Source organism: Gymnoscopelus braueri (assembly GCF_963280865.1).
Source record: "Gymnoscopelus braueri genome assembly, chromosome: 19".
NCBI lineage: Eukaryota > Metazoa > Chordata > Actinopteri > Myctophiformes > Myctophidae > Gymnoscopelus > Gymnoscopelus braueri.
Genome location: NC_137621.1, coordinates 21,551,072 through 21,577,949, shown reverse-complemented (window position 1 = coordinate 21,577,949; position 26,878 = coordinate 21,551,072). Strand labels below are relative to the sequence as shown.

The 26,878-nt window shown below is 45.1% G+C and overlaps 1 protein-coding gene across 4 annotated transcripts in view; it reads right to left on the bottom strand.

The window, feature by feature from the left end:
- Nucleotides 1-26,878, bottom strand: part of kidins220a (kinase D-interacting substrate 220a) — an 86,977-nt gene that overhangs the window by 15,141 nt on the left and 44,958 nt on the right. For all 4 annotated transcript variants that reach the window (XM_080413720.1, XM_080413722.1, XM_080413721.1 and 1 more), the window contains 4 exons: nucleotides 26,723-26,867; nucleotides 25,852-26,014; nucleotides 6,403-6,581; nucleotides 1,053-1,264 (listed from right to left, as the gene is read on the bottom strand). In XM_080413720.1, coding sequence (XP_080269846.1) covers nucleotides 1,053-1,264; nucleotides 6,403-6,581; nucleotides 25,852-26,014; nucleotides 26,723-26,867 — 699 coding nt within the window. The remainder of the gene's footprint in view (nucleotides 1-1,052; nucleotides 1,265-6,402; nucleotides 6,582-25,851; nucleotides 26,015-26,722; nucleotides 26,868-26,878) is intronic.

Sequence of the window (26,878 nt, the reverse complement as noted above, 5' to 3'; positions counted from 1 at the left end):
AATTCTTAAATCGCCAACCTTTTTCTTTCTTCCAACTGAGGTAAACTGAGGCGGTAGTTATGGAAACACCCTACTTATTGTAAGTGCCAAAACATTTTCGCTGCTCTAGATGTACCGTTATGTTGACAGTACGGCTGTCTGTGGTTGTGTGAAAACAGTGAGCTACAACTGGGCAACAGAAAGTGCTCCTATAGCTGGAACTAGATACTGTAAGTGAAACCAGTCCTCATTTAATTGGAAGAAGAAGTCCTTTCCTGACTATGACAGTGGTTCTCAACCTTTTCAGGCCGTGACCCCACAAAATAATCATATTTGAACTGATAAACACTTAGGAGTTGAGGCATTAAATTTAGTTTGACTCGGTTACACAGATAAATATTGTGAAAATAGACGATCTCGCGTTGCGAGGCGTTGTGAGCTTGTAGATTGGCTATTTTCAAAATATTTGCCTCTTTCTTATATTATTGAACCCATTTAGACCAGAAGCCGATTTTAAAAAACGCCTTCTAAATCCTGACCTAAGTTTTCTGAAAAACAAATATTTATTCAAAAAGAAAAAACAACAATTATGTTGCTATATACTGTACATAGCAACAAGAACCTCAAAAGGGGTTCCCGGCTTGAAAGGTATAGTTACATAATGGGGTTCCAGGTCTAAGTGGGTTAACAATTTGGCCAACGTTTTACCAGTTTTTATAGTATAGTTTGTTGATTATTTTGATGCAGTAATGGTCTTTATACTTTTCCTTTTTTTTAGGTATTAAAAAGGTCTTTAACGTCTTTAATTTTCACTTCACTGTCATCTCAGGACCCCCCCCCCCCCCCAAAAGAATCATGTGTGGACTCCCCTGGGGGTCCCGACCCACAGATTGAGAACCACTGGACTATGAGATCATCTCAGACAAGAGGACAACCTCCTTCACGTGGATGTTGTTAGTCCACATGGACATGTGATATTTGGAACGTCAGGTAAATTAGCTTAATGTGACGGAATAGGACGGATTCGGGTCGACGCCGTCACCCCACAGCCCTGTGCTCTCGTCCTGTCTCACCCGGTTGTAGAAGGGGTGCTGAGGTCCTGTCATGCCGCTGAAGTAGGCGCTGTGCGGCTGGGGAGGCAGCGCGCCGGCGAAGGAGCCCGTCGGCGAGCAGGCGGCAGAGTGCTGGCCGTAGCCCGACTGGGGGCGGGGCGCGGCCTCCTGCATGGGCAGCGTGGGATAGGTCATTCCTCCCATGTTCATCTGCTCCCTGGCTGCGCGCACGTCTGAGAGAGAGAGAGAGAGAGAAGAAAATGTTTTGATTTGTGATGCTGAGGGGGAACAAGCCTTGGCCAGGACTATAAAGACCTTTCAGATCCACCCACTCAGTGCAGATTTAGTCTTACTTCATCATCATGTCTGCTCGGTTCAAACAGCAGATAATCTGTGGAGAATAATGCATATCAAAATGATGCGTTCTCTGATTCTTACAGCACTTCAGGGAATACGACAGGAAAGAACATGTCCTCTTAGTCTCTTTTATCTTTTTTTTTATAAATTTTTCATTTTCTCCAAATTCTTTACTCGGAATGACAATTCCCAATTCTCCCATGTAGTTCCCGTCATTGCTGACCCCTGGTGGGTTGGTCACGGGGAGGGTGTAAACAACCATGTGTCTCCTCTGATACACGTGACATCACCAGCCGCTTCCTTTCACCTGACAGTGAGCGGTATCACCAGGAGGAATAAACACATGCAGAGGAACATGCTAGTCACCCCAATTCTGCTCCCTGCTGATGAACAGGGGCTAGAGTTCTCAACGGGCCTGAAAATTAAGGCCCAGCCCTAACTGGGCCCGCGCAAGACTCGGTCCAAACAATTACTTACTTTTAGGCCCAAAAACTCGAAAAGGTGTAATTATGTGCTAAATGTCCTCAAAGTTACACATCCAACAAGCTTTGAACTGAGCAAAGTTCCAGAGATAATGGCCAAAACATCTTGAAAACGCCAACTTTCGCCTATTTTTGATCACAGATTTTCGATTGAGTTTTGGCCATTGTCGCCCGTTTTTCTTTAATAACACGGGCTAGGAAGGTCGGACGGAAACAAACTAGATACCTGAGTAAAGTTCACTTTGAGCTGCATCCAACACATCCACTGCCATTTCCGTCTGCCCTACCGTTAGGCCGCTAGGGGCAGTTGGAATTTATTTTTTTGGGGTAATAGATCTTTTTTTCTTCAGGGAAACCGAGGCTCGGCCCGGCCCGACTAATTAGCACAGATTTTGGGCTCGGCCAGGCCCGAAAACGTTGGGTCGTGTAGGGTCAGGTCCGGGCAGAATTTGAGAACTCTAACAGGAGCCCTAACCAGCCTGTAGGAGTCACTAATGCGGCGACAGAGATGTACCTCCTCACCCGGCTCCCCACCCACGCACACGGCCAATTGTGTTTGCTGGAACGCCCAGCCGAGCCAGATGCACCCTGGAGGATTCTAACCCCAGTCTCCACGGAAGTGGGTATAGGAACTTTACTCCTGCACCATCCGAATACAGGACACATGTCCTCTTTAACCTGAACAGAAGACAATCCCATCTAAACACTAGGACTAGACAAACAACAACAATGTGCAAATCAGTGACATTATTTTGCACACAGACCAACAGGCACCCTATTACTTAAAATAGTTTTTTCGAAAGGGATGATGCCCTGACAGCCTGTGGAACATGGGAGTAATTTACGATCCTTGACAAAATAAATCCCAAACCGCGCAAACTAACAGACCCCGGCCGCATAAACCAATAGACTACTAGAGCCATTTAAACTAATAGAGAACATCTCATGAACACTTTGTCCAATTGTTTTCCACCTAAGCCAATTGTGCACTGTGAAGAGCTCGGCTAAAAGAACTAAGCCGTGAGCTTTGGTAGCCCCCCCCCCCCTCTCTCCCCCCTCCTCCTCTCCTCCGCTCCCCTCCAAATAAAACTTAACCCATTAAGACCTGAGGCCGATTCTACAAAATGTCTTCTAAATCTAAATTTTTTGATAAAAACGTATGTCACTCCGTCAGTGGTTCTCAAACTTTTTCCATGTCAAGGACCCCCAAAATTATATGCATTTTTCCGCGGACCCCCTATCTCAAAATATTTTGTTCCAGGGACCCCCCAGAAGCAAAGATTTGAGTTACAAATGTTCGCTTTAAAAAATATATATATTCAAAGTTTTACACACATTTTCACGATTTTTCAAAAATAGCAGATCTACAAGCTCGTAGCGCGGCACTCGGTGCCGCGCTATGAGCTTGTATATCTGCTATTTTTGAATAGCCCAACGTGTAAAATAATGTTTTTTTTAGCTCAAATCTAAAAACAGATGCTTCTCCCCGGTCTTAATGGGCTAAATAAGCCCTAGACAAGAACAGTGTGGGTCTGTGTGGCCGGCCAGAGAGCAGAGGACCAGAAATGGGAGCAGGCACCAGCATGTCTCCTGGTTATAAAAGTGGCTGCTGAATGACGGGCTGAGTGAGACCCAATCCGGACCCGGAGGAGGAGAACACAATGGGGGCCTTATGATGTTGAGTCACAGGCTCATTGGGTGGGTATCGCTGACAGCGCTGCCCACAGGACACTGGGCAGCGACGCCGAGCAGCGACTGGCCCACGGAGAGAGAGAGAGAGAGAGAGAGAGTGGAGAGAGGGGACGGATGACTGGGCAGTAGTGTTGGTCACCTTCCGGTCCCCAGGGGAACGTGTGCGGAGGCAGAGGCGCATACACACACGCACGCGTGCACACACACACACACACCCACACTTGCAATCACACACACAAATAACCCATTAAGACCTGAAGCCGATTCTACAAATGTCTTCTAAATCCCAATAGTTTTCTGAAAAAAAACGTATGTTTCTATATCAGTGGTGCTCAAACTTTTTCATGTCAAGGACCCCCAAAATGTATATGTATTTGGCCGCCGACCCCCATCTCAAATACTTTGTTCCAGGGACCCCCAGAAGCAAAGATTTCAGTTAAAAATATTCGCTTTAAAACAATATATATTCAAAGATTTGCACCCATTTTCACAATTTTTCAAAAAATAGCAGATCTACAAGCTCGTAGTGCCGCACTACGAGCTTGTAGATCTGCTATTTTTGAATAGCCAAAGTGTAAAATAATGCATTTTTTTTAGCTCAAATCAAAAAGTGACACAGATGCGTTCCAGGTCTTAATGGGATAAACACGTTTATGCGAGCATTTACGCACCTACGCACATTTAGCCTCAAAGCCCTATATTTATTTACAGGCTGGCCGTCTGCTCGCGAGCTTTGGTCAGCTGTGGCCGCTTTGACTCAACTTTGGCTGGACTGAACAGACTTGGTGTGTGTGTGTGTGTGTGTCTGTCTCTGTGTGTGTGTGTCTGTGTCTGTGTCTGTGTCTGTGTGTGTGTGTGTGTGTGTGTGTGTGTGTGTGTGTGCGTTTTCTGCGGTCGCACAAACACGATGATGCAGCAGTATCACACTAGGTGTCATTGACACCCCTGTGCAGGCTGAGCGGTGCAGTGACGTACGCCAACAGCGCACAGCACTGCTAGGGTTCGCGGTGACTCACTGGCGCATCCTTTTGCTGGATGTTGCCCTCACAGCACACACACACACCGTCACGTCTCATGCAGCAGTGGACGCACGTTGCCATTGGGGGAGAGAAAGATATTGTCACGAACAAGCGACCCGACGGTTGAAACTGTCGCCACCTTTGAATATTTAGAGCCAAATTGTTCGCTTTCCATAGGACACAGTGGGGCGATTTGCAGTGGTGTAAAGTAACTAAGTAGATGTACTCAGGTACTGTACCTAAGTACAATGTTGAGTTTTTTTTTTTTTGCTTTCTTCAGTATTTACAATGTTCAATACTTTTACTTCTGCCCCACTACATCTCAGAGGAAAACATTTTACTTTTACTCCACTACAATTATATGAAAACTTTTGATTTAGATTATTATTAAAAAACACACGGCCATTTGAAAATAGCAGATCTACAAGCTCACAATGCGCCGCCGATGCGACACATTGTGAGCTTGTAGATCGGATATTCTCAAAAGATCTTTTATACATTTTGAACTTCTGCAGAATGAGTACTTTTACTTTTGGGACTTCAAGTACATTTTGAATACGGGACTTCTACTTGTCTTGTAACAGAGTATATCTACATTGCAGTATTGATACTTTTACTTAAGTAAAACATGCGAGTACTGTGAGATTTGAAAACCGGTCGCCACTTCTGCAATTTTTGGTTTGAGTAATGCAACTGCCAAAATGTGTTGGCTCGGAATTCAACTAATCGCACAGACAACAGCCCTCTGTTCCACTATGTTATTGTGTAGGTCAATGACCCTGTTGGATGATTTATACTTTGTTGCGCATAGGTGTTGTGTGCCGAAAATAGCCGATCTACAAGCTCACGTGTCGCAGTGCAGCAATGCGTTGTGTGAGCTTGTACGTCTGCATTTTCTATTTTCCAAACAATCGTTTGGAACAAAGAATAAATCAAGCCTTTGTCCGCACTGTCATACCAGACAAACTTCAGCAACAACCAAACATTATATTAATCCCAAAACATGAATGGTGCATATTTTGTGGGAACACTTTAGTTTACATTGTTCAAATAAACCCTCAAGACATGACATGACTTAAGACATAACAATTTAGATTAAGTTGGCCCTTAAAGGTCTACAAATACAACAGTCTTTTACACCATTGAATTGTTGTAAATATAAGAGCAGAAAGTGACATCTACAGACAATCTGAGCCTTTTCAGAAAGGAGCCGTGCTTCAGATTAGTTGAAGGTTTCAATGATACTGCTGAATGATGGATATTTTGTGTATTATGGGTTTGTGTGTGCGTGTGCGTCTGTGTGTGTGTGTGTGCACGCGCGCATATATGTGTGTGTGCGTGCATGCGCAATGCATGTATGAGTGTATGCAATGCTTGTGTATGCATCTGTGTTATTAACCCATTAAGACCTGGAACGCATCTGTGTAATTTTTTTATTTGAGCTAAAAAGCATTATTTTACACTTTGGCTATTGAAAAATAGCAGATCTACAAGCTCATAGCGCGGCACAGAGTGACGCGCTACGAGCTTGTAGATCTGCTATTTTAGAAAAATCTTGAAAATGTGTGCAAATCTTTGAATATATATTTTTTAAAGCGAACATTTTTAACTCAAATCTTTGCTTCTGGCGGGTCCCTGGAACTAAATATTTTGAGATGGGGGTCCGCGGCCAAATACATATCATTTTGGGGGTCCTTGACATGAAAACGTTTGAGAACCACTGACATTTTGTAGAATCGGCCTGCAGGCCTTAATGGGTTAAGTTAGTACAACATCAACTCAATGCAAGTGGGGGAGAAGGACAAGGACAAGTGTATGGACCTGCAATAATCTCCCTGAGTTTGGGGTCCAGGTTGACGGTGCAGGGAAGGAACATCTCCACGTCCCGGGCGGTGAGGACAGGCGTCCTGGACGACAGGAAGACCTCGAAGCTGCGGATGTCGCCATCGATCTCCAGCAAGGGCTCCACGTCCTTGGTGGCAGGGATGTTCTTGGAGATTCTTGGGAGGAAAATGGGGGAGAGAGAGCAGAAGGGACGCGGTTACATTTTCTTAATTAAACACAAGCGGTCAGCTGGGAAATATGCGCAAGAAACACCAATACCACTCACACAAACACAGGAAAATATATGTTTTCTACAGGGCCAGTTGGTTGGTGAACTCGAGAATAGAAAATCGTTGATAATGCAAAAGCGTGACATTCTGATGAGAATAGAAAAAGAGGAAATAGCCGAGCGGTTGTGTTGTGTTGAGATGGCAGAGATATATCTGAGGGGTGCGAGGGGGAGGGGGGGGAGGGGTACACAACGGTCATCATCAACATGAGAGAAGAGAGATAAGTGGATTTGGAGAAGGGCAGATAGAGAAATGTAAAGGGAGGATGTTAGGGAACAGATAGAGCGAGGGATGTTATCTTTTCTCAGCAGAGGAGGAAACCTGAGAAAGATGACAATCAGAGTAATTTAGCAAGTAGCAGACGAGAGGGGGGAAGCGCGTCACGATGCTGCCGCAACAGTTTAGGGGCCAATGTTTGTTATCGCGGGCTCAGAGTAAACAGGCCATGTTTAGACATGGTTCCATCATGTCGCGTGGATTTAAGCCTTTTTTCCACTCCGAACGCCAGAAAACACAACGTTTAGCGTATTAACTGTACAATATTATGTGAGAGAAAGAAAACGCATAACACTCAATAACTTAAACCTTATATAATGTAGCCTAAAGTTAGCTTGAAAGAAGTTGTCCAACTACGGAAACTTTCAAAACACAGCAATGGTTCCGTTCCGTGACTGCGTGATTTACTTTTTCCTTACTTAAGGCCAGAAAAAGACTGCAAAACATCCCATTTTCTAAAAGAAAAAGGAATAAAAGGAACACTGCTTTGGGGATGCTTTTATAGAAGACGTTAGATTAGCAATATTAGATACGCAATAAGAAAGGCCAGTGTTTTCAGAACCGACACACATTGTGATACACAGATCTAATTTGAGTACAGTAGCTAAGTCTTGAAGTGATTGGCGTCAACATGTTTTGGGACAGGAAATTCAATTTCAACCACACAAGGTTGAAGGAAATCTTCATCAGGGCCAGTGGGACATTTGGCCAGATATATGAGGGGAAGCAAACTCAAACTAACAGCCTGGCAGCCAATCAGTACATCTACTTAACCCATTTAGACCGGGAAAGAATCGGTGGAATTTTAGATTTTTTGCTATAACCATTATTTTGTACTTTGGGCCATTCAAAAATACCAGATCTACAAGCTTATAGCGCGGCACCGAGTGCCGCGCTATAAGCTTGTAGATCTGCTATTATTGAAAAATCTTGAACGTTTGTGTTGAATACATATATTTTTTGGAAACAACATTTTTAAATCTTTGCTTCTGGGGGGTCCCTGGAACAACATATTTTGATGGGGATCGGTGGCCAAAGACATATGATTTTGGGGGTCCTTGAAAAGAAAAGGTTTTAGCACCGCTGATATAGCAACAATAGTTTTTCTGAAAAATGAAGACATTTGTTGAGACATTTGACAGTTACAAAACGCTTTAAAAAATATATATTCAAAGATTTTCACAAATCTTCAAGATTTTTCAAAAATAGCAGATCTACAAGCTCACAGCGCGACACTCGGTGCCGCACTGTGAGCTTGTATATCTGCTATTTTTGAATAGAAGAAAAATCTTTAAAATGACACAGACGCGTTTCCCGGTCTCAATGGGTTAATCCTATCATTCAGACATGAAAATATGAAACTGGGAGTGATTCACGACATGGGCCATTCATCACCAAGTCTCTTATCAGATGAGTGAAGGAGCTGAGAGCAGGCGTTTGTCCCTTCTTTTATCATCATCTCCCTCCCCTCCTCCAAGCTTCTCTCTCTCTCTCCCTTCATCTCTCTCTCACAGGGTTCTGTCCCCATTCGGTCCGGTACATCAATCCCAATAACCTTCCCTCTTTCTGCAACAACAATGCATGCCTGTATATATCCCTCCCCTACTTCCCCATCTGCTGGTATGCTTTTTTTTTGCTAAATTCCCGGATGACTATCTGTGGGTATTTCCCCCCACGGTCTGATCTGTTTTACTGGGTGAACAACGGCCGGTCTTTCTCATGGCTTGATTGGTTGATTAGCAGCACCATCACCACCGCTGCATGCTAGCTAAGCCAGGGTGAGGTCAGCCTCTGGGCTGGGGGGGGATCAGCGTGCACCGCGTCGTCGCTGATGAACTAGCAGCGCTATAGCTAAGATAATCTAGTTTACCAGCCAGCAGGCCGAGAATTGAACCCAATCAGGAATCCTGACACAATGAGGCTCAGATATACATCAATGCACAGCTGAGGATGGCTCAAAGAACAATGGTGGAGACTTGTACGCTGAATCTATACTGCGTATTCAAGACGTTGGAGGTTTTAGCAGATACAGAGGTACAAGGTTGAATTGAGAAAGTTAATACCAGTGTTCCACAAATAGTTTAGTTACACCGTTTTATCAGCCGGCTCTACCCTCGTACCACCGTCTCACCATCGTCTGTTATCCTGACGGTGGGAGCGCGCCACATCTCGGGGCAAAGACCGGCCCAGGTGTGTTCACCCACCCATCTTACAACCCATACCAACCAACAGGACAGACAGACAGACAGACAGACAGACCGACCGGGAGAGAGAGAGGAGGAGAGCGAAGCCGCTGTGAGCGCAGCAGAGGACCGAGAGAGGCACAGCTGTGCTCCAGTGGACAAAGCCTCCTAGTGTAGTGTTCTATAGCAGAACCTTTAACCAGACCCAAAAGGTCAAGGAGGCTCCATGTTGGCACACAGATGACCCCTCCTCCTCCTCCTCCTCCCAATCCCCACCCAACTCACATGACCTCCGCTGGGGAGGCTGGCAGGATGGGGCCGACGATGACACAAACACACACACACACACGTACAGTACGCACGCACCCACGCACACACACACACAGTAGAGTACGCACACACCCACGCACACTAATGCAAGTATAAGCTGAACTCCAGAAGACACAAATGTCTATGAGGACAAAAACAACTGTCCTTTATCCACAGCAGGCACCTGTGAGACAGCCAGAATGGGGCAATTCATCAATGGCATAAATGAGGGAAAGTGTGCGTGTCCATGGCGCGCACATGCACGTGATGGCGTTCATGTGCGCGTCTGATTCCTTTTCCCACGAACTGAACATTAACCCGTGTGCAGACTGACTGTGTGAGAGGATCTTGTGCTGTTTCCCCATTTCCAGCTGGCTTACTGCTGTTTATTTGTGGGTCTATGGACACAGACCAACAGGAGCCAGTGAGTCACACACACATGCTCTCACACACACACACACACACATGCTCATGCACACACACACACACGCGCACACACACACACACACACACACACACACACACACACACACACACACACACACACACACACACACACACACACACACACACACACACACACACACACACACACACACACACACACACACACACACACACACACACACACACACACACACACACACACACACACACACACACACACGGCACTTCCTTTTCCTATGCTGAGAACACGCTTGAATATTATTCAGAAGCCTTTTATAGTGCAATCCAACATAGAACTCAGCTGGATGTTTAGTGCATCGTTTACGAATGTGGTGCCTAAATTAAACCTGGATCAAATCTGAACGTCATTTTTAGGACGTTGCAACTGTATGAACATAATTGCAGATGCAAAATTCATTTAAATCTTTACATCAAAGCTCAGATAATCACTTTGATTTTGTCATCGCTATTTAGAATACATTATTTAATACATACAAAATTTAAAAAGTAAAAAAAGTAGCCTATTCTCACTGCCTCATTAACACAGTAAGCTATGTTTTAGAAACCCAGCCAAGTGACAATACACCAGATCCCTGCACATGCACGCAACGGTGTTGTCCAACGAGCAGCTTGCTTACAATTGTTCCTACTTCGCCGACCCGTGTGTTTGCTCTGGCGTGCTGCGATACCGTGCAAACACACACGGCCACGCAGACAAGCAGCATCTTCCAAAAGACAACTAGGGGGCCCGGTGAGAAGAATGAGAAGAAGGCATTCATCACAGAGTCATACCCAGATAGAGAGATTCATTCACACAGCCGTGGGTCCCCAGCTGGCTGGCCTGCTGCTTAGACGTGGTCAGCAGGTATAAGACTGGGCAGCTCATGCCGCACTACTGGCCATGCCAGGACAATGAGGGAATGGCATGAGGAGATTAGATCATTAGATATGGACCTGCGCCTGGATGACTGGAAGATATGTGCTTTTAAGACATAGACTATAGATAGAAAAGAATTAGAGGATAAAAGGACGGCTTGTTCAAAGGAAGGAGAGAAAGAAGGAAGAGGGACTAATGGACTAACAAACTGTTGTGCTGACATTTTGCCTTGGCCTTTAGTGTGACTTGCCAGCGTGTTTAGCTACGTCGTTCAATCTGCTGTTTAACGGACAACAGCAATATGTCACTGTCACTTAACCACTTCAGATGACGTCCTTTCGAAAGGCAATTGATGATGAGTGGTTGGCGTTGGGCATCAAGTAATTGACGCTAATCGCTTCTGACGCAGTCAGCCTTCCTCAAGAGTGAGCAGATGAGTTAGGCGTGATGAACAAAGTCATTCTTATCAGCAATCAGTCACCGGCTGACAAGATGGATGCTCTGGTTTCGCAGCAAGAGGAAGCCGGCGCGTTACTTTTAACCCATTAAGACCTGGAACTGTGTCATTTTTAGATTTGAGCAAAAAAGCATTATTTTACACTTTGGGCTATTCAAAAATAGCAGATATACAAGCTCATAGCGCGGCACCGAGTGCCGCGCTACGAGCTTGTAGATCTGCTATTTTTGAAAATTCGTGAAAATGTGTGCAAATCTTTGAATATATATTTTTAAAGCGAACATTTTTAACCCAAATTTTTGCTTCTGGGGGGTCCCTGGAACAACATATTTTGATGGGGGTCCACGGCCAAATACATATCATTTTGGGGGTCCTTGACATGAAAAAGATTGAGCACCACTGATATAGAAACATACGTTTTTCAGAAAACTGATTTAGGAGACATGTAGAATCGGCTTCAGGTCTCAATGGGTTAAACAGATTGAGGACAAGCGAGATAAAGTGCACCAGGCCTCCCTGCAGCCATTCCCCGCACAATGGGCCCCATTGATGGGACCCCCGGCTTATGGCTGTGGCGGTACAGCCACTTAGGCCCAGCCGTCCAGTGTCTGTGTGGCGCGGCCGCTGGGAGGCTTCTCTGAGCTTATCCAAATGCTAATAGGTCCCAAAGCCCGACCGCAGCGCAGCCTTTCTTCTGCCTCTCCAACCCCTCCCACACACTGCAGCTGACGGGAGAAGGGCAGAATTCACGTCTCTATCCCCTGTGAACTCCCCCGGAGCCGCCCCACCCACCACCACGTCCCATCCTCTCTCTTCTGCTGGCGCTGGATGTCTGAATGTGCCACTTGACTTCGCTCACAGCCAGCCCTCTGTGCCACACGGACGCCGTGTGGCCACAAAAGAGGTGGCCACGCAGCCAAACATTTCCATAAAAGGGGCCCAGGAAAGAAAGAAAGAGAACGAGAAAGAAAGAGAGAGAGAGAGAGAGACAGAGAGAGATTGGCTTATAAAGAGAGTCAATGACAGATATTGTTGGGACCCGGAACAACGGCGCGTGGGCAAAGCTTTAGCCAACCGGCGGGGCCCAGGTTCATTGCATTCCTCTCACGGCCCTGAGTCGTGTCGAACCAGCTTGGCACACATGTCTGCCAGGCGGGTGGGTGCAGGGTGAACCCGAGGAGGCCCTCTCTCTCCAGGCACACAGCGGGCAGCAGACAAGGGCCGACAAGCTGGCGCGTGGACTCGGGAGCATCAACACTGAGAAGAGGTTATTGTTACGGAAAGGGCTCTGCCAAGCCCTTAGCCCCCCCCGCCCCCTCCCCCCCCCGAAGGCAGAAAGGGAGAGCATGAATATGTTTTCACTTTGGACGACGCCATGTTCTGTGTCTACTTAAGAACACACACACAAACACACACACACACACACACACACACAACACAAAGACGTATTTCCTTGATTTGATTCAAAATGCTTCAAGTTGCATGCATGCATCCTCCCCTCTCTCTCTCTCTTTCTGTCGCCTTCTGTGGCCTCTGGGTCACGCCACTGCCAACTGACACAACTCATGACAGTCTCTGGTTACCGTATACATTCGTGGCAAGAGCTTCGGCCCAGTAATTGCCATTCCTATGTACTAAAGCTGGACCTTTAGCATCCCTGAGCGGACCGCAGAGACAAGCAGGCTAATGGGAAACACACCAGGCTGATAAAAAAAAACAAAAAAACAAGCGGCCTCTTGGTGAAACCGGCTCGGGACTCTGCATTTCTCTGAAATGTTGATTAAACTCATGTGTGGCGCAAAGAGAAAAAAAAATCCTGAACCACCCTGTTCCAGACCCCAAAAACCTTAGTTGAACCCTCCCGTTCACAGCCACTAAAGCCCCCGAGTTCTTGACGAATATTACAACGTGAAACCTCAGAGCTCTGTGATTTATGTGAGAGGAGTTTTTTTTTTGAGTATTCTACGGGCCGTAGTGGAGTCAGGAGAGATTAATGGCGATATCTGGAGCATCCCTGGACCGCGGCACAGTTAGCGGAGGCTAAATGGTAATGGAAAGAGGCATTCTTGACATTAATTGAGCCGTGGAGAAACGCATGGTTCGGTGTTCGATCGCTGTAACGACCGGTTTGATATGACGCAGGGTTTGGGCAGGGCAGACCGCTTCAGACTGCTGGTCCTTCTGGAAGGGAAAAGCATCTTGGATGCAAAGGATGTAATGGACCTGTGGTCTAAGTGTCATTATGAGGCTGATCCTCCTGATTGTCAGTGAGGCTGAAAACAGGGCTGGCCACTAATCCTCCAGTTAACTTTATCAAAAAATATATACTGCCTCATCAGAAATATGGATTGGGGAAGGATGAGGAGAAATCGAAAGAGCAAGCGTGCATTAACCCATTAAGACCTGAAGCCGATTATACAAATGTCTTAGTAAAAAAACAGTTTTTTGAAAAACGTATGTTTCTATATCAGTGGTGCTCAAACTTTTTCATGTCAAGGACCCCCAAAATTATGTATTTGGCCGCCGACCCCCGATCTCAAAATATTTTGTTCCAGGGACCCCCAGTAGCAAAGATTTCAGTAAAAAATGTTCGCTTTAAAATATATATATATATATATATTCAAAGATTTGCAAACATTTTCAGGATAAAAAGAAAAAAAGCAGATCTACAAGCTCATAGCGCGGCACTCGGTGCCGCGCTATGAGCTTGTATATCTGCTATTTTTTAGTAGTTAGTGTAAAATAATGCCTTTTAGTTCAAATCAAAAAAATGACATAGATGCGTTCCAGGTCTTAATAGGTTAAAGAGAGAGAGAGAGAGGGCATAGTGGGAAACTGGGTGCCGATGATTGGAATCGCCGCTCCCCTGCTACTTCATGTGTGAGTAAAAAAGGCAGAGAGAGAGGGAAGCCTTGCAGGAGGCCGATTATTAAGAACTTCCCTCGGAACTTACACCACATCGTTCTGCCAAAAGCCTTCGCATACAAATCTGATAGCTAAATCCTTAACCCATTGATACCTGGAACGCTTCTGTGTCACTTTAGATGCCTTTGGCTATTCAAAAATAGCAGATATACAAGCTCATAGCGCGGCACCGAGTGCCGCGCTACGAGCTTGTAGATCTGCTATTTTTGAAAAAATCGTGAAAAAATATTTTTTATATTTTCTTCAAAAAACTGTTAGGATTTAGATTTTTTTTTAAAAATCGCCTCAGGTCTTAATGGGTTAAGCTGTACAGTGGCTGGCTGCAAGATCATGGGCAGAATTAAAAAGCTGCTTTAAAAAGCAGAAATGGGGAGGGGGGGGAAAGGACTCGGTGATCCTTCATTCTGCCTGTATAGGCTAATTCCTTTGGCTTGCCTCTCGAGGGCTTTGCAGAGAGAGAGAGAGAGCGAGAGAGAGAGAGAGAGAGAGAGAGTGGCATTTCCCGGGAGCGCGTCTTGCTTTGTACACATACTGTAGCCTTCCTTTATCTCTACAGCCACCTCTTCCTAAAACAAACAAACACACACACACGTCACACACACACACACTGGGTCTGACCTCCATTGACCTTTGAGGACCCAGACTGCCACATCAAAGTGGCCGTCTGGGGTTGCCCTGTGTGTGTGTCTGTACGTCTGCATGTACATGTGTGCGTGCGTGCAGCTGAAGATCAAGTGCGCCCAGGGCACTCTCTTTGTGGCTTTGAGACGAGTCTCAGTGCCCACTTAAAAGGTCAGCCCCCCCACCCCCCCCATGCTCACATCCCCCCCACTGCTATTTATAACCTGCCGACCACCTTCTATCTACCACCAAGACACAGTAAAAAAAAAAAGAACAAATCACTGGAGTCACATCCTCATCAGCACCAGTGGTGTAAAGTAACTAAGTACATTTACTCAAGTACTGTACTTAAGTACAATTTTGAGGTACTGTCTGTACTTTTACTTCTACTCCACTACACCTCAGAGGCAAATATTGTACCTTTACTCCACTACAATTATTTGAAAACTTTAGTTACTTTGCAGATATAAATTATTACATTATAAAACATACAATAACCACTTCAGCCCTTTTTCATACTTAGGCTATTTGAACATAGCAGATCTACAAGCTCACAACGCGTCGCGATGCAAACACGTTGTGAGCTTGTAGATGCTGCTATTTTCAAACATTTTAGTACTTTTACTTTTGGTACTTTAAGTACATTTTGATACCAATACTTTTGTACATTTTGAATTCCGGACTTTTACTTGTAACAGAGTGTTTCTACATTGCAGTATTGACACTTTTACTTGAGTAAAACATTTTCCACCACTGAGTTCAGCACACAAGCAGCAAAGGCCCTCCATCGTGAATCCCCTCACTGTTCCAATCTCCATCTTCTATATATGTGTCAGAATGAATAATACCTGAACAAAAGGACTTTCTTGTTGCCAAGATATTACTTTTACAATCTCTTCTGTCAGTCACACCGCATGCCCAGTATTTCACCGTTTCCCCTCATAATAGCTTGCTCTCTTTCTCTCTCAGCACCCAAAAATGGTGGAAGTTGACTTGTTTTATTGGTCATTTTCTGTGCCTGCATAACATCGTCACATCATTTAAAAGTAAATTCAGCTTGTCATCGCTAATGGAAACATCTACACTACTAGCGCTCCCCGAGGTATGATAAAGGCTTGTAGATCATTCTAAAATGATTCACTATGCTTTGTAAAAAAGAAAGAAAAAAGAAAGTAAAAAAGAAAGAAAAGAAAAAGGAGCTGGAGTCTAGTTCTCTTGTTTCAGACCAATTAGCTTAATCCTTCAACCTCGGCTTATGAGCAGCAATGAAAAGGCTTTAAGGATTTGCAAACAAAGAATGCTACATGACGTTCGCTTTGACCTCGCGGGGTTCTTGTGCACGTAGACATGGACGTGCCCGCGCACACACACACACACACACACACGCGCGCGCGCGCACGCGCACACACGCACACACACATATTTATCCAACCTAACAGAAATGGCTGCACGCACATTACACCCACTCCCATGTCACCTGTATGCCTTGGCTGTTGTTTTTGTTTTTGACCGTTCTGAGCGCGCTCAGTGGGAGTTTGGGGTGGTGGAGCTGGCTGAGGCTGATTCATACTTTAGTCACCGCAGCCAAACACCTGAGGGATGGAGGATTGAGTGTGTGTTTCTATATCAGTGGTGCTCAAACTTTTTCATGTCAAGGACCCCCAAAATGATATGTATTTGAACCCGCGGAAAAATGTTTGCTTTAAAATAATAAATATTCAAAGCTTTGCACACATTTTCATGATTTTTCAAAAATAGCAGATCTACAAGCTCATAGCGCGGCACTCGGTGCCGCACTATGAGCTTGTAGATCTGCTATTTTTGAATAGCCAAAAGTGTAAAATAATCCTTTTTAGCTCAAATCAAAAAAATGTGTGTGTGTGTGTGTGTGTACACAGTATGTGTGGCTGCCAAATGTGGACAATGTGTGGCGTGAGACCGAACGCCACCTGGACACAGCAGTCCCACCTTTTACTCTGAGCAGAGCCTGCCTCACCTGAGGCTTTTCAGAACGCACCTGAGAACGTGGCCGCGCCGCCCGCGCCGCGCCGCCGCCGAGATCAGATCCTCTGTAACAGTATATCGCTGCAGCGGTTTGCAGATTTATGGTCCGATGATCCGCCGGTGGAATTCTAAGGCTGCCGTAATTCCTTCACCTCAGTTTACCCCTGAGGCCAGCGCTGCCCTGCCTCCTTCTCCTCCTCCTCCTCCTGCTGCAATCTCTTCAACTCCCCCTTCACTCGCTCCTTCACTCCTCCCCTCGCTAACCTCTGTCGTTACACTGCACCGCCTCTCACTCTCCGTCCTCGTCTCATCCAAGTCACACCTGCTTCTCTCTCTCTCTCTCTCTCTCTCCCTCTCACTCTCTCTTGCACTTTGCAAAAAATGTTCAAAAATAGCAGACGTACAAGCTTGTACATCTGCTATTTTTGAATAGCCAACGCTCAAACGCTCTAAAATGACACAGGCGCTTTCCCGGTTTTAATGGACTAAATGCTCTTACTCTCTCTCTTTCTCTCTCTCTCACTCTCTCGCGCTGGTTCTCTCACTCTCGTTTTTTAAATTCTCTCCCCCTCCCTCCGTCCTATCTGGAGATCAGTCAGGTTTCGTCGGCGAACACCGTCTGTAAACTGAACGAGGAAGCCGTCTCCTATGAGGGACAGTGTGTCTCCTATGAGGGACAGTGTCTCCTATGAGGGACAGTGAGCCGGAGCTCTATTGGGAGAAAATAGAGATGGCCCATCGCACCAGCTTTACAATTCACACACGCTTCAGGGCCTCTTGGCAAATGGCGTCACATTGAGCGCTCAAATTACCCAGTTCTAGTCCCGTCTTCTACCAAAAATACCTCCTGGAGGGATTTAGCCAAAGGGACAAAAGGGTCCCTCAGTGGAGGGAGATAGCCCGGAGGGAGGAAACGCTCTATAGTATTTGCAGCGTTCGTACATACAGATGGCCAACGCGATAAGGATGACGCGTTAATACTAATGACAAGAAAAGACTTCTCATCCTCCAAGGGCAGAGAAAGTTCAAAAGTAATCGCCCATAAGTGACGAAATGGATCTCTCCTTTCATGGCGGGGCGTATTTGAGAGCTTAATAGAGGATTTCTCATAAAAGGGAATCACGCCGATTGTGCCTGGGAATGTACTTCATCTCGACACGTAATTGAGACCAAATTACAGTAATCCTGAATGAAGAGAGCGTCATCTTAATGTTTCAGTATATGAGAGAAGAGGCTCTCTAATTAGGGCTGAAGAGCGTTGCTGCTATGCGTGTACTGCACTCATCTCGAGGGTCATTAGTTAAAAAGTTTAGAATTCTGATGAGTGAACAATCATACACTGGTAATTGTTCAAAGCACATGTATAATGAGTGGAAAGTGTTGCAGACAACTCCAATGAAAGAGAGAGATAAAGTGAAAGCGAAAAAGGGAGAGAAAACATTAACTCTGCAATGATGGAGTGTTTTTAAGAAACGCAGACAGACAATGAGATGCGGCTATAACTGTGATATGTCACAAGCCTGTGGACAGTGTACTAGAAATAGTGAGAGTGGATGCATAATGCAAATAGGCTAACCAATGTGACAGGTACAGCACGGTGCGAGAACACGAGGGCTAAGAAAAGCTACAACGAGAAGCATAGAGAAACAGTTTCTCCAAGTACAGTACGTCTGTCTCTGTTGCGTTCTGTCTCTCACGCTGTGCGTGAACGGGTGTGTGTGTGTGTGTGTGTGTGTGTGTGTGTGTGTGTGTGTGTGTGTGTGTGTGTGTGTGAGAGAGCACGTGCATGTTTGTTGAGCGCAGGCTGCATCTTGGGGTCTGATTAATTACACAGATTCTCAGAGGAGTGGGGGGTGACATATGCTCCTGCACTGGTGTGAGAGCTAGACACGTGTGTGTGTGTGTGTGTGTGTGTGTGTGTGTGTGTGTGTGTGTGTGTGTGTGTGTGTGTGTGTGTGTGTGTGTGTGTGTGTGTGTGTGTGTGTGTGTGTGTGTGTGTGTGTGTGCGCGTGTGCCTGCGTGAGTGCATGCATGGGCATAACATGTGCCAGTTTTATGTGTGATTTCAGGTGTATACGTGCATTATGTTAAACTGTATATGTGTTGTGTGTGTTTGTGTACAGGTTCAAGTTTGCATTGGTGCATATGTGCTTTCAAATGTGTGTGTGTGTGTGTGTGTGTGTGTGTGTGTGTGTGTGTGTGTGTGTGTGTGTGTGTGTGTGTGTGTGTGTGTGTGTGTGTGTGTGTGTGTGGCAATACACTGGCACACACACACACACACACAGCAGATTCAGGTGTATTGCCAGGAACACACTCGTGCGTGCGGCAGGGGCATCCTGGCACAGACAGGGCACCAGATGTCAGAGCAGGGCGGACCAGGAACTTGCTCGGTCGACCAGCAACACTTTCCCTTTTTTCTCTCCCTCCTCCTCCATCTGAAAATTGGATCTGGACTTCCAGAAAGAAACCCCTCACGGGGGGAGACTCGGACGCTGCTCAACCGGCCTCCGCACATCACACCTTTGCGCTGACACACGCAGACTATTAAAAAAGGCTACAAGTACCGTACAATATGGATATTTTATATTTGATCAGAAGCCGTGAAGGGAGGAAAAAGTGAAACTCTCTGCTGAATGGCTGAATTGCCTCCAAGCAGAAACATGGAGTATATAAATGCACGAGGCAAGCACGTTGACTGGAAATACTGTAGTGCCGCTTACGGGGAACAACGAGGATAGTAAAAACCAGTGTTCATTTAATCCATTAAGACCTGGAACGCATCTGTGTCATTTTTTTATTTGTAGCTAAAACGCATTATTTTAGACTTTGGCTATTCAAAAATAGCAGATATACAAGCTCGTAGCGCGGCACCGAGTGCCGCGCTACGAGCTTGTAGATCTGCTATTTTTGAAAAATCGTGAAAATGTGTGCAAATCTTTGAATATATATATATTTTTAAAGCGATCATTTTTAACTCAAATCTTTACTTCTGGGGGTCCCTGGAATAACATATTTTGAGATGGGGGGTCCGCGGCCAAATACATATACATTTTGGGGGTCCTTGACATGAAAAAGTTTGAGCACCACTGATATAGAAACATACGTTTTTTTCAAAAAACTCTATTTAGAAGACATTTTGGAGAATCGGAACCTCAGGTCTTAAAGGGTTAAATTTACCTCACGTTCCATTCATGTCCTGGCTTTTTTACAGAGTTAATTTTTGCGTTACAAATATGAACAAATATAACAATGAAAATGACTGACGCAACTAAAGAAAGGAGAGAGGAGGAGCTGTTGATTCCTGAGGAGGAGAGAACGAGAAGCTGGAGATCACTTTGTTTAAAACAGATACAATCCCCCGGGCTCCGAATTCAATTTGCCGATGGTATAATGAGCAAATATTCCATGCACAAATCTAGGGTTTGTAAATTTGACAGCCATAAATATGTCCAAAGCGCTTCTCGTTTTGTTTTCTTTTCAATTTCACTAAGTGCGTTAGGCAGGGCCCGGGTTGCTGGCTCACTGCTCGAGGTGTAATTTGTAGTTTTCACTGCAGAACTAGTGAGACAAACACGCTAACCAATACTCTGTGTGTGTAAGCGTGTGTGTGTGTGAGTGTGTGTGTGTGTGTGTGTGTGTGTGTGAGAGAGAGAGTTAAGAGTGTGTTTTGTGTGTGAGAGCTTGATTGATTGGAGCCAATGTCCCCTTAACCCATTAAGACCGGGAACGCATCTGTGTGTCATTTTTTTGATTTCTTTAGGCTATTCAAAAATAGCAGATATACAAGCTCATAGCGCGGCACCGAGTGCCGCGCTATGAGCTTGTAGATCTGCTATTTTTGAAAAATCGTGAAAATTTGTGGCAAAATCTTGGATTGTATATATTTTTTAAAGCGTACATTTGTAGAATATTTAGTTCCAGGAACCCACAGAAGCAAAGATTTGAGTTACAAATGTCTGCCAAAAAAAGAAAATAAATCAAGTATTTGCACAACTTTTCGTGATTTTTCAAAAATAGCAGATCTACAAGCTCTATGAGCTTGTAGATCTGCAATTTTTTAATAGCCCAACGAAATCAAAAAATGACACACACAGCTGCGAGCCCGGTCTTAAAGAGTTAAAACACATTGGCATCTTTGTTTCACGGTCCTCTCCCTTGGTAGCCAGCATTAGCACAGGGCCTGGGCAGCCCCAGTACTGTACCGTTAATGACAGAAATGGCCGAGGTTATTAACTGATTACACACATTCTCCATCAGATTAAGAAGAGGGCTGAACCGGCCCAACTCTAGGGCTGCATGGAATCATGGGTATACGCTCTTTCTCGCTCCTCTCGTCCCGTGTCCCACGATGACACTTCACAGCCTTCACACACACGAGCCGCTGCCAGGCAAAAATTGCTAAAAACAGCTTTTAGCCATTTTGGCGGCATGCATGTTTGTGTGTGTGTGTGAGCAATGGAGAAGATTGGGTGTGGGGGTTCCATAATTGTTTTTTGGGAAGCGAGGTGCATGCTGCTGTAATGATGGAGGTGTTTTGTCTTAGTCGTTTTAAATAACACACACACACTGGTAAAAACGAGTTTTACCGAGCACAGATTGTATATTGAAAAGTTTGAATTTCCTCTGAGTGGGTTAAGAAAACGCATCAAAATGTTTCGGGGCAACCAATTTTCGCAGAATGAATTCAGAACCTTTACGACGTAATTGTTTATCCATCTATTCCCTCAGTCACATTCTGTCCATCTATCCTTCTTTCTCCTTCTCTCTACCAACCGATGGATCGGTCAGTGCAGTGGTTCTCGAACGTTTTCATGTCATGAATTGAATACATACTGTAGGACCACAATGGAAACACGTTCCCCAGTACTGTTTCCGTGCTGTTTACTGTACGTCTTTGACTAATAAAGTATTCAATCAGTCAATTATCAAAGGACCCCCAATTTAATATTTTTAAATATCTTGTGCCAGGCACCCCCATAAAAATATTCAAAATGTGTCAAATTGTTTCATGATTAAAAAAAAAAAGCAGCTCTACAAGATCACAACGCGTCACATTACGGCAAGTTTTGAGCTTGTAGATCGGTTATTTTCAAATAGCCAATGTATTTAAGGTAAGAGTGATTTAACCGATTTTTATGCTATATCGACACATATTTCTGGGGACCCCCTGGGTGAGAACCCCTGGGTTGGCGTACCAATCATAGCACTACTGTTGCTATGCTGTGTGTGTGTGTGTGTGTGTGTGTGTGTGTGTGTGGTACAAGGGGGAGAGCAGAGGAGGAGCACAGCCAGCCTTGTGACTGAGATGCAGGGCGACAGCTGACCTATAAGGAGTTGACTCACCCCCGCGTTCACTTCACCACTAATATATTCACTTAGTAATGCTCAGGGGATGTGCAGCCATGCTATGTGAAACACACACAAACAAACAAATGCATACAGACAAACAAACACGCACGTACACAAGACCTCGACTATCTCTTAGTCATTGTTTTTCTGATAACGCTAACAAAAGAAATCATTCTAGATATAGGCTCGAGAACACACACGCACACACACACACACACACGCACACACGCACACACACGGCCTAGTATGAACTTGTGTAAAAACAATAGAAATGCAAAGATAGAACACTAGCACCCAGATAAGATGCTGACCGTTAGGTTGTTACCTTCTGATAACACAAACCGCAGTTCATGGTCCGACAACCATGAACCGCTGTCCCTGTTTAAAGCATCAACTAATAATAACAATGGGTTAAACCCTTAGCTAATGCTAATAGGTTTAATATGGGGCAGGAATAGCTCGACAATTTGAACTTGAAAGTATTGACCTCTGGGAGACCTCGGTCAACAAAGTGCATAGAGTATATAGGATGTTTTAAGTGGTTAAGAGACAAGTGGTATGCTGTTTGTATGTTTGTTTGTTTGTACGTACGTGTGTTTGTGAATGCGTGTGTGTGTGTGCGTGTGTGCGCGCGTGTGTGTGTGTGTGTGCGCGTGTGTGTGCGTGTGTGTGCGCATGCGTGCGTGCGTGTGTATGTGTGGGCTGACCGCAGGGTGACAGTTAAAGGGGAAACAAGAAGAAGCAGCTATGCATTTCTCAAGTGAGCATTCTTCAGCCAGGCAGAGAGACAGACAGACAGACAGACACAGAGGGGCCTGCGGTTCAGAGAGGCCTGTCCTGTCCATCGTTCCTCCAAGTAAAGTGACATACTCAGTGAGTCACACGGAGCAAAAAGGAGCCTCAAAGAGTAAGAAAGCGAGAGAAAGAGACAAGAGAGAGAGAGAGAGAGAAAGATGGGGGGGAAGGGATAGCAGAGAAAGCGAAGAAAAAAAAGACAGAGAGACAGAGAGGCCCTGCGTTCTTCTTATCAGCCCGTGGTAGATCAGATGTAGAGATAAGGCCTTGTAGGAGAGGAGGCGTCCATGTTTAGCCCATTTGAAGCTTCCTGTCATCATCATTAAGGCCCGTCCCTCCGGTGGCCGCAGCTGAACGCGGCAGCCGTTTAGAGAGACAACCATCAGGAGGGCCGCCAGTCAGTCCAAAACAAGACCGTTGCTACGAAAAATAAAAAACCTCAAGTGTTGAAGCTGCGATACCAGAAGTTTCAGGTTCACTCCTGGTATTTGAACCCCTGGTGTCCTCCTGTGTGCCGAGAGAGACAACACTTCTATACCGCTCTGACTGAGGCTGGAATCCCTGCCTTGGCCTGTTACAGTATTGCGCTCATGAGCTTCAGGCAGTACCACGTGTCCACCAGTAGGTGTCCTACCCGACACCCAGGTTATACATTTCTCAGGGTCAGCATTCGGGGGACCAGGTTCCAACCACTGCAGATGTGCTAGTTAAACCCATTAAGACCTGGAACGCATCTGTGTCACTTTAGATTTCTTTGGCTATTGAAAAATAGCAGATCTACAAGCTCATAGCGCGGCACTCGGTGCCGCGCTATGAGCTTGTAGATCTGCTATTTTTGAAAAATCTTGAAACTTTTTTTTTTTTTTTTATCCAAAAACTGTTAGGATTTAGATTTCTTTTAAGAATCACCTCAGGTCTTAAAGGGTTAAAGTGTAGTAACACACTCTACAGACTGGTTAAAATAGCGTTTTATTTGTGGGTCCGTACGGTTACATTTGTACACTGAACTCTCAGAGTTAAATTAACACTGAGGACTTGCCTCGTGTACGTTAGACTTAACGAGAGCGATAAGCACAAACCCGGTCGGTCCGGGCACCTATACGCACCAATGTAGCCTGACAGCGCGTCGCGGGTTCGAGTCCCGACGATCCCGACGGCCTTTGCTGCGTGTCACTCCCCATCTCTCTCTCTCTCCCCGTTTCCTGTCTAACTTCACTTCAATATCAATAAAAGGCATAAAAAGCCCATAACAAAATAAAATAAGCACAAACCCATGCTATGGTAAAAAAACGAAACAAAACAATCCCTGAATCGGCAGCTAATGGGTGACCATTCTCCTGAGAGGGATTCTTTGCACTTATAGGCTGTATTTTCTCCCCCGTCCATTTTGCTTTCCCGTGCAATAATCTTAACACTTGCTTGAACGCAGAGAGGACAGTGAAAAATAGATGTATGTTTCCCCAACAGCAGAGAAACGAAAACAAAGGAAGCAGAAACGAGGCCCTAATGAGATGGTGAAGTGAGTTAGTGTAGGAGGGGTTGGTGGTGGTGGAGGAGGAGGAGGGAGGAGGGAGGGAGGGAGGGAGGGGATGCTGCTGACTGTAGCTGGCTGACTGGCTGACACTGAGCCACTGTGACACATTCCCTGCCCACGGGAGACCCGGGCGCTAGTGTATTGTGACAGAGTGCAAGCTTTAAAGGCCAGATACTGATGCACAACAGCTCCCCAAAAACCTATAACAACTCGGCCCCTCTCTCCTCCTCTTGTCTGTATATTATAACACACGTGAAAGGCAACACATTCTCACACACACACAGGCGCGTGCACACGCACACGCACACACACACACACACACGCACATAAACAAACATGACTTTAGTCCTTGACTGTTTAACCAAACCCACTTACTGACTAAATACAGGAAAATGTAATTAGAATAAGTTCCCCTTTTGAATGTAGGCATTCATGGGGCAATTACGTTCTAGGTAGGACTGTTACGCAGTGTGTTCAAACACAAGACCTGTGACTCGGCCATTTGATGTGGAACACAGAGCCAGTGGCAGTGACTGCTCTGGTTGGTTGATGATGCAGGCTACAATGGAGGGGGGAAAAAAATGAAGATCCTCTACTGCCACCTACTGGTCAATGTGATTTATGTCATTTGCAAAGGAGGAAAACAGAGGAAAAGAATACTAATAGAAGCGAAAGATGTGTTTGTATGTATGTGTGACTGTATGATTTATGTGCAAGGTTCGTAGGGTTGTGTGTCATGTGATTTGTGATGTGGTGGACAGTAAGGAATTACATTTACTTGAGTATGTTTTATTTTTGGATAGTTATGACTTTACAATGTAGGACTTTCATTCCATATATACATGTGAGGACCAAACGTCCCCACAAGTATAGTAGAATATGAGAACTTGATGTTGCGAGGACCATTTTCTTGGTCCTCACAAGAGAAATTGTTATTTTATGGTTGATAAAAGATTTTTAGAGATACGTTTACAATTAGAAAAAGATTCAGGTTGGGGTTACTGTAGGTTTAGGGTTAGACCTTCAGAGGTTAGGTTTAGGGGGTTCGGGTTAGATTTCCCCCCATTTTATACTTAGTTGTGCGGTGATGTCAAACACCGGAAAATAGCCGATCTACAAGCTCACAACGTGTCGCAGCGCCACACGTTGTGAGCTTGTAGATCTGCTATTTTTCGGCTTTAGACTTTTTCGGCTTTAGACTTAAAATGCCCCCAAAAAATCATAAATCATTCATAAAACCGGCTTCCAAAAATATTGATGTCCTCACAAGTATAGTAATACAAACGTGTGTGTGTGTGTGTGTGTGTGTGTGTGTGTGTGTGTGTGTGTGTGTGTGTGTGTGTGTGTGTGTGTGTGTGTGTGTGTGTGTGTGTGCATACCTCTCATAGATGGTCTTCAGTGCGACCTGGTCAGATACTCCATCAGTCTCCTCCAGGAAGAGGATGAGCCATGACGTCCTGTAGGGCCACTCCTCTGTCAGGTTGATCCATGACGCCAGGCGGTCCCAGTTAAAGATGATCTGATTGGCTCGCAGCAAACGACCTGTCCAACGAGAACAGAGAGGATCAGGTGTCTGTCTACACGTTTGTTTTCAAATCGATCACCTGCCGCACATCGAGAGGACCCCACACAGACCAGGTGAACAATACTGAAATAATGTCATTACTAAGATGTAAATTACAGTCGTTGTTATCTTGATTAATGGAGTGACAACTGCAAGCTAGGCTACATGCGACTAGCCTGATGATCAGAGATCTCCACTTACTAATACGTCTGGTGACATCTAGAGAAAATTCTGAAAAAAGTAATAAATAACAGCATTGCAGAAACAATGCAAGGACTTGAAGGTGGTCCTTTATATTGGGATGGTGATATCTATGATTTGCAGTGATGGAAAAAGTACTCAAATTTTTTGCATAAGTAAAAGTATCAATACAGCAATATAGAAATACTCTGTTACAAGTAAAAGTCCGGAATTCAAAATGGACCCTAACAGGTCTGTAAGATCTGAGAGTGTACAAACTCTCTTGGAGTTATGGGGGTTCATGTCCTAATAATAATGCATACCAACCTGGAGGTCCTTGAAATACAAAAGTGTGAGAACCCCTGCCTTACATTTGGTTAACTTCTTTACATGTTCAGTTACACATAACATAAGGTAATCTTTTCCATGTATTGCATGTGAACTAAGTGTAATTACAGTATACTGTAAAACAGCGGTGACGTTAACATGGTCAGTGGTGTCATTACCGGTGACAGAGACGATGTTGAGCAGCCTCCTCATGGTCTGGGGGCTGATGTCACTGAACCAGTCCTCAGTGACCAGCAGCTTGGTCAGGTCAAAGGACATCTGCCTGGTGATGGTCCGCTGCATCTGACGCCGCCGGTACGTGTCCTATAAAACCA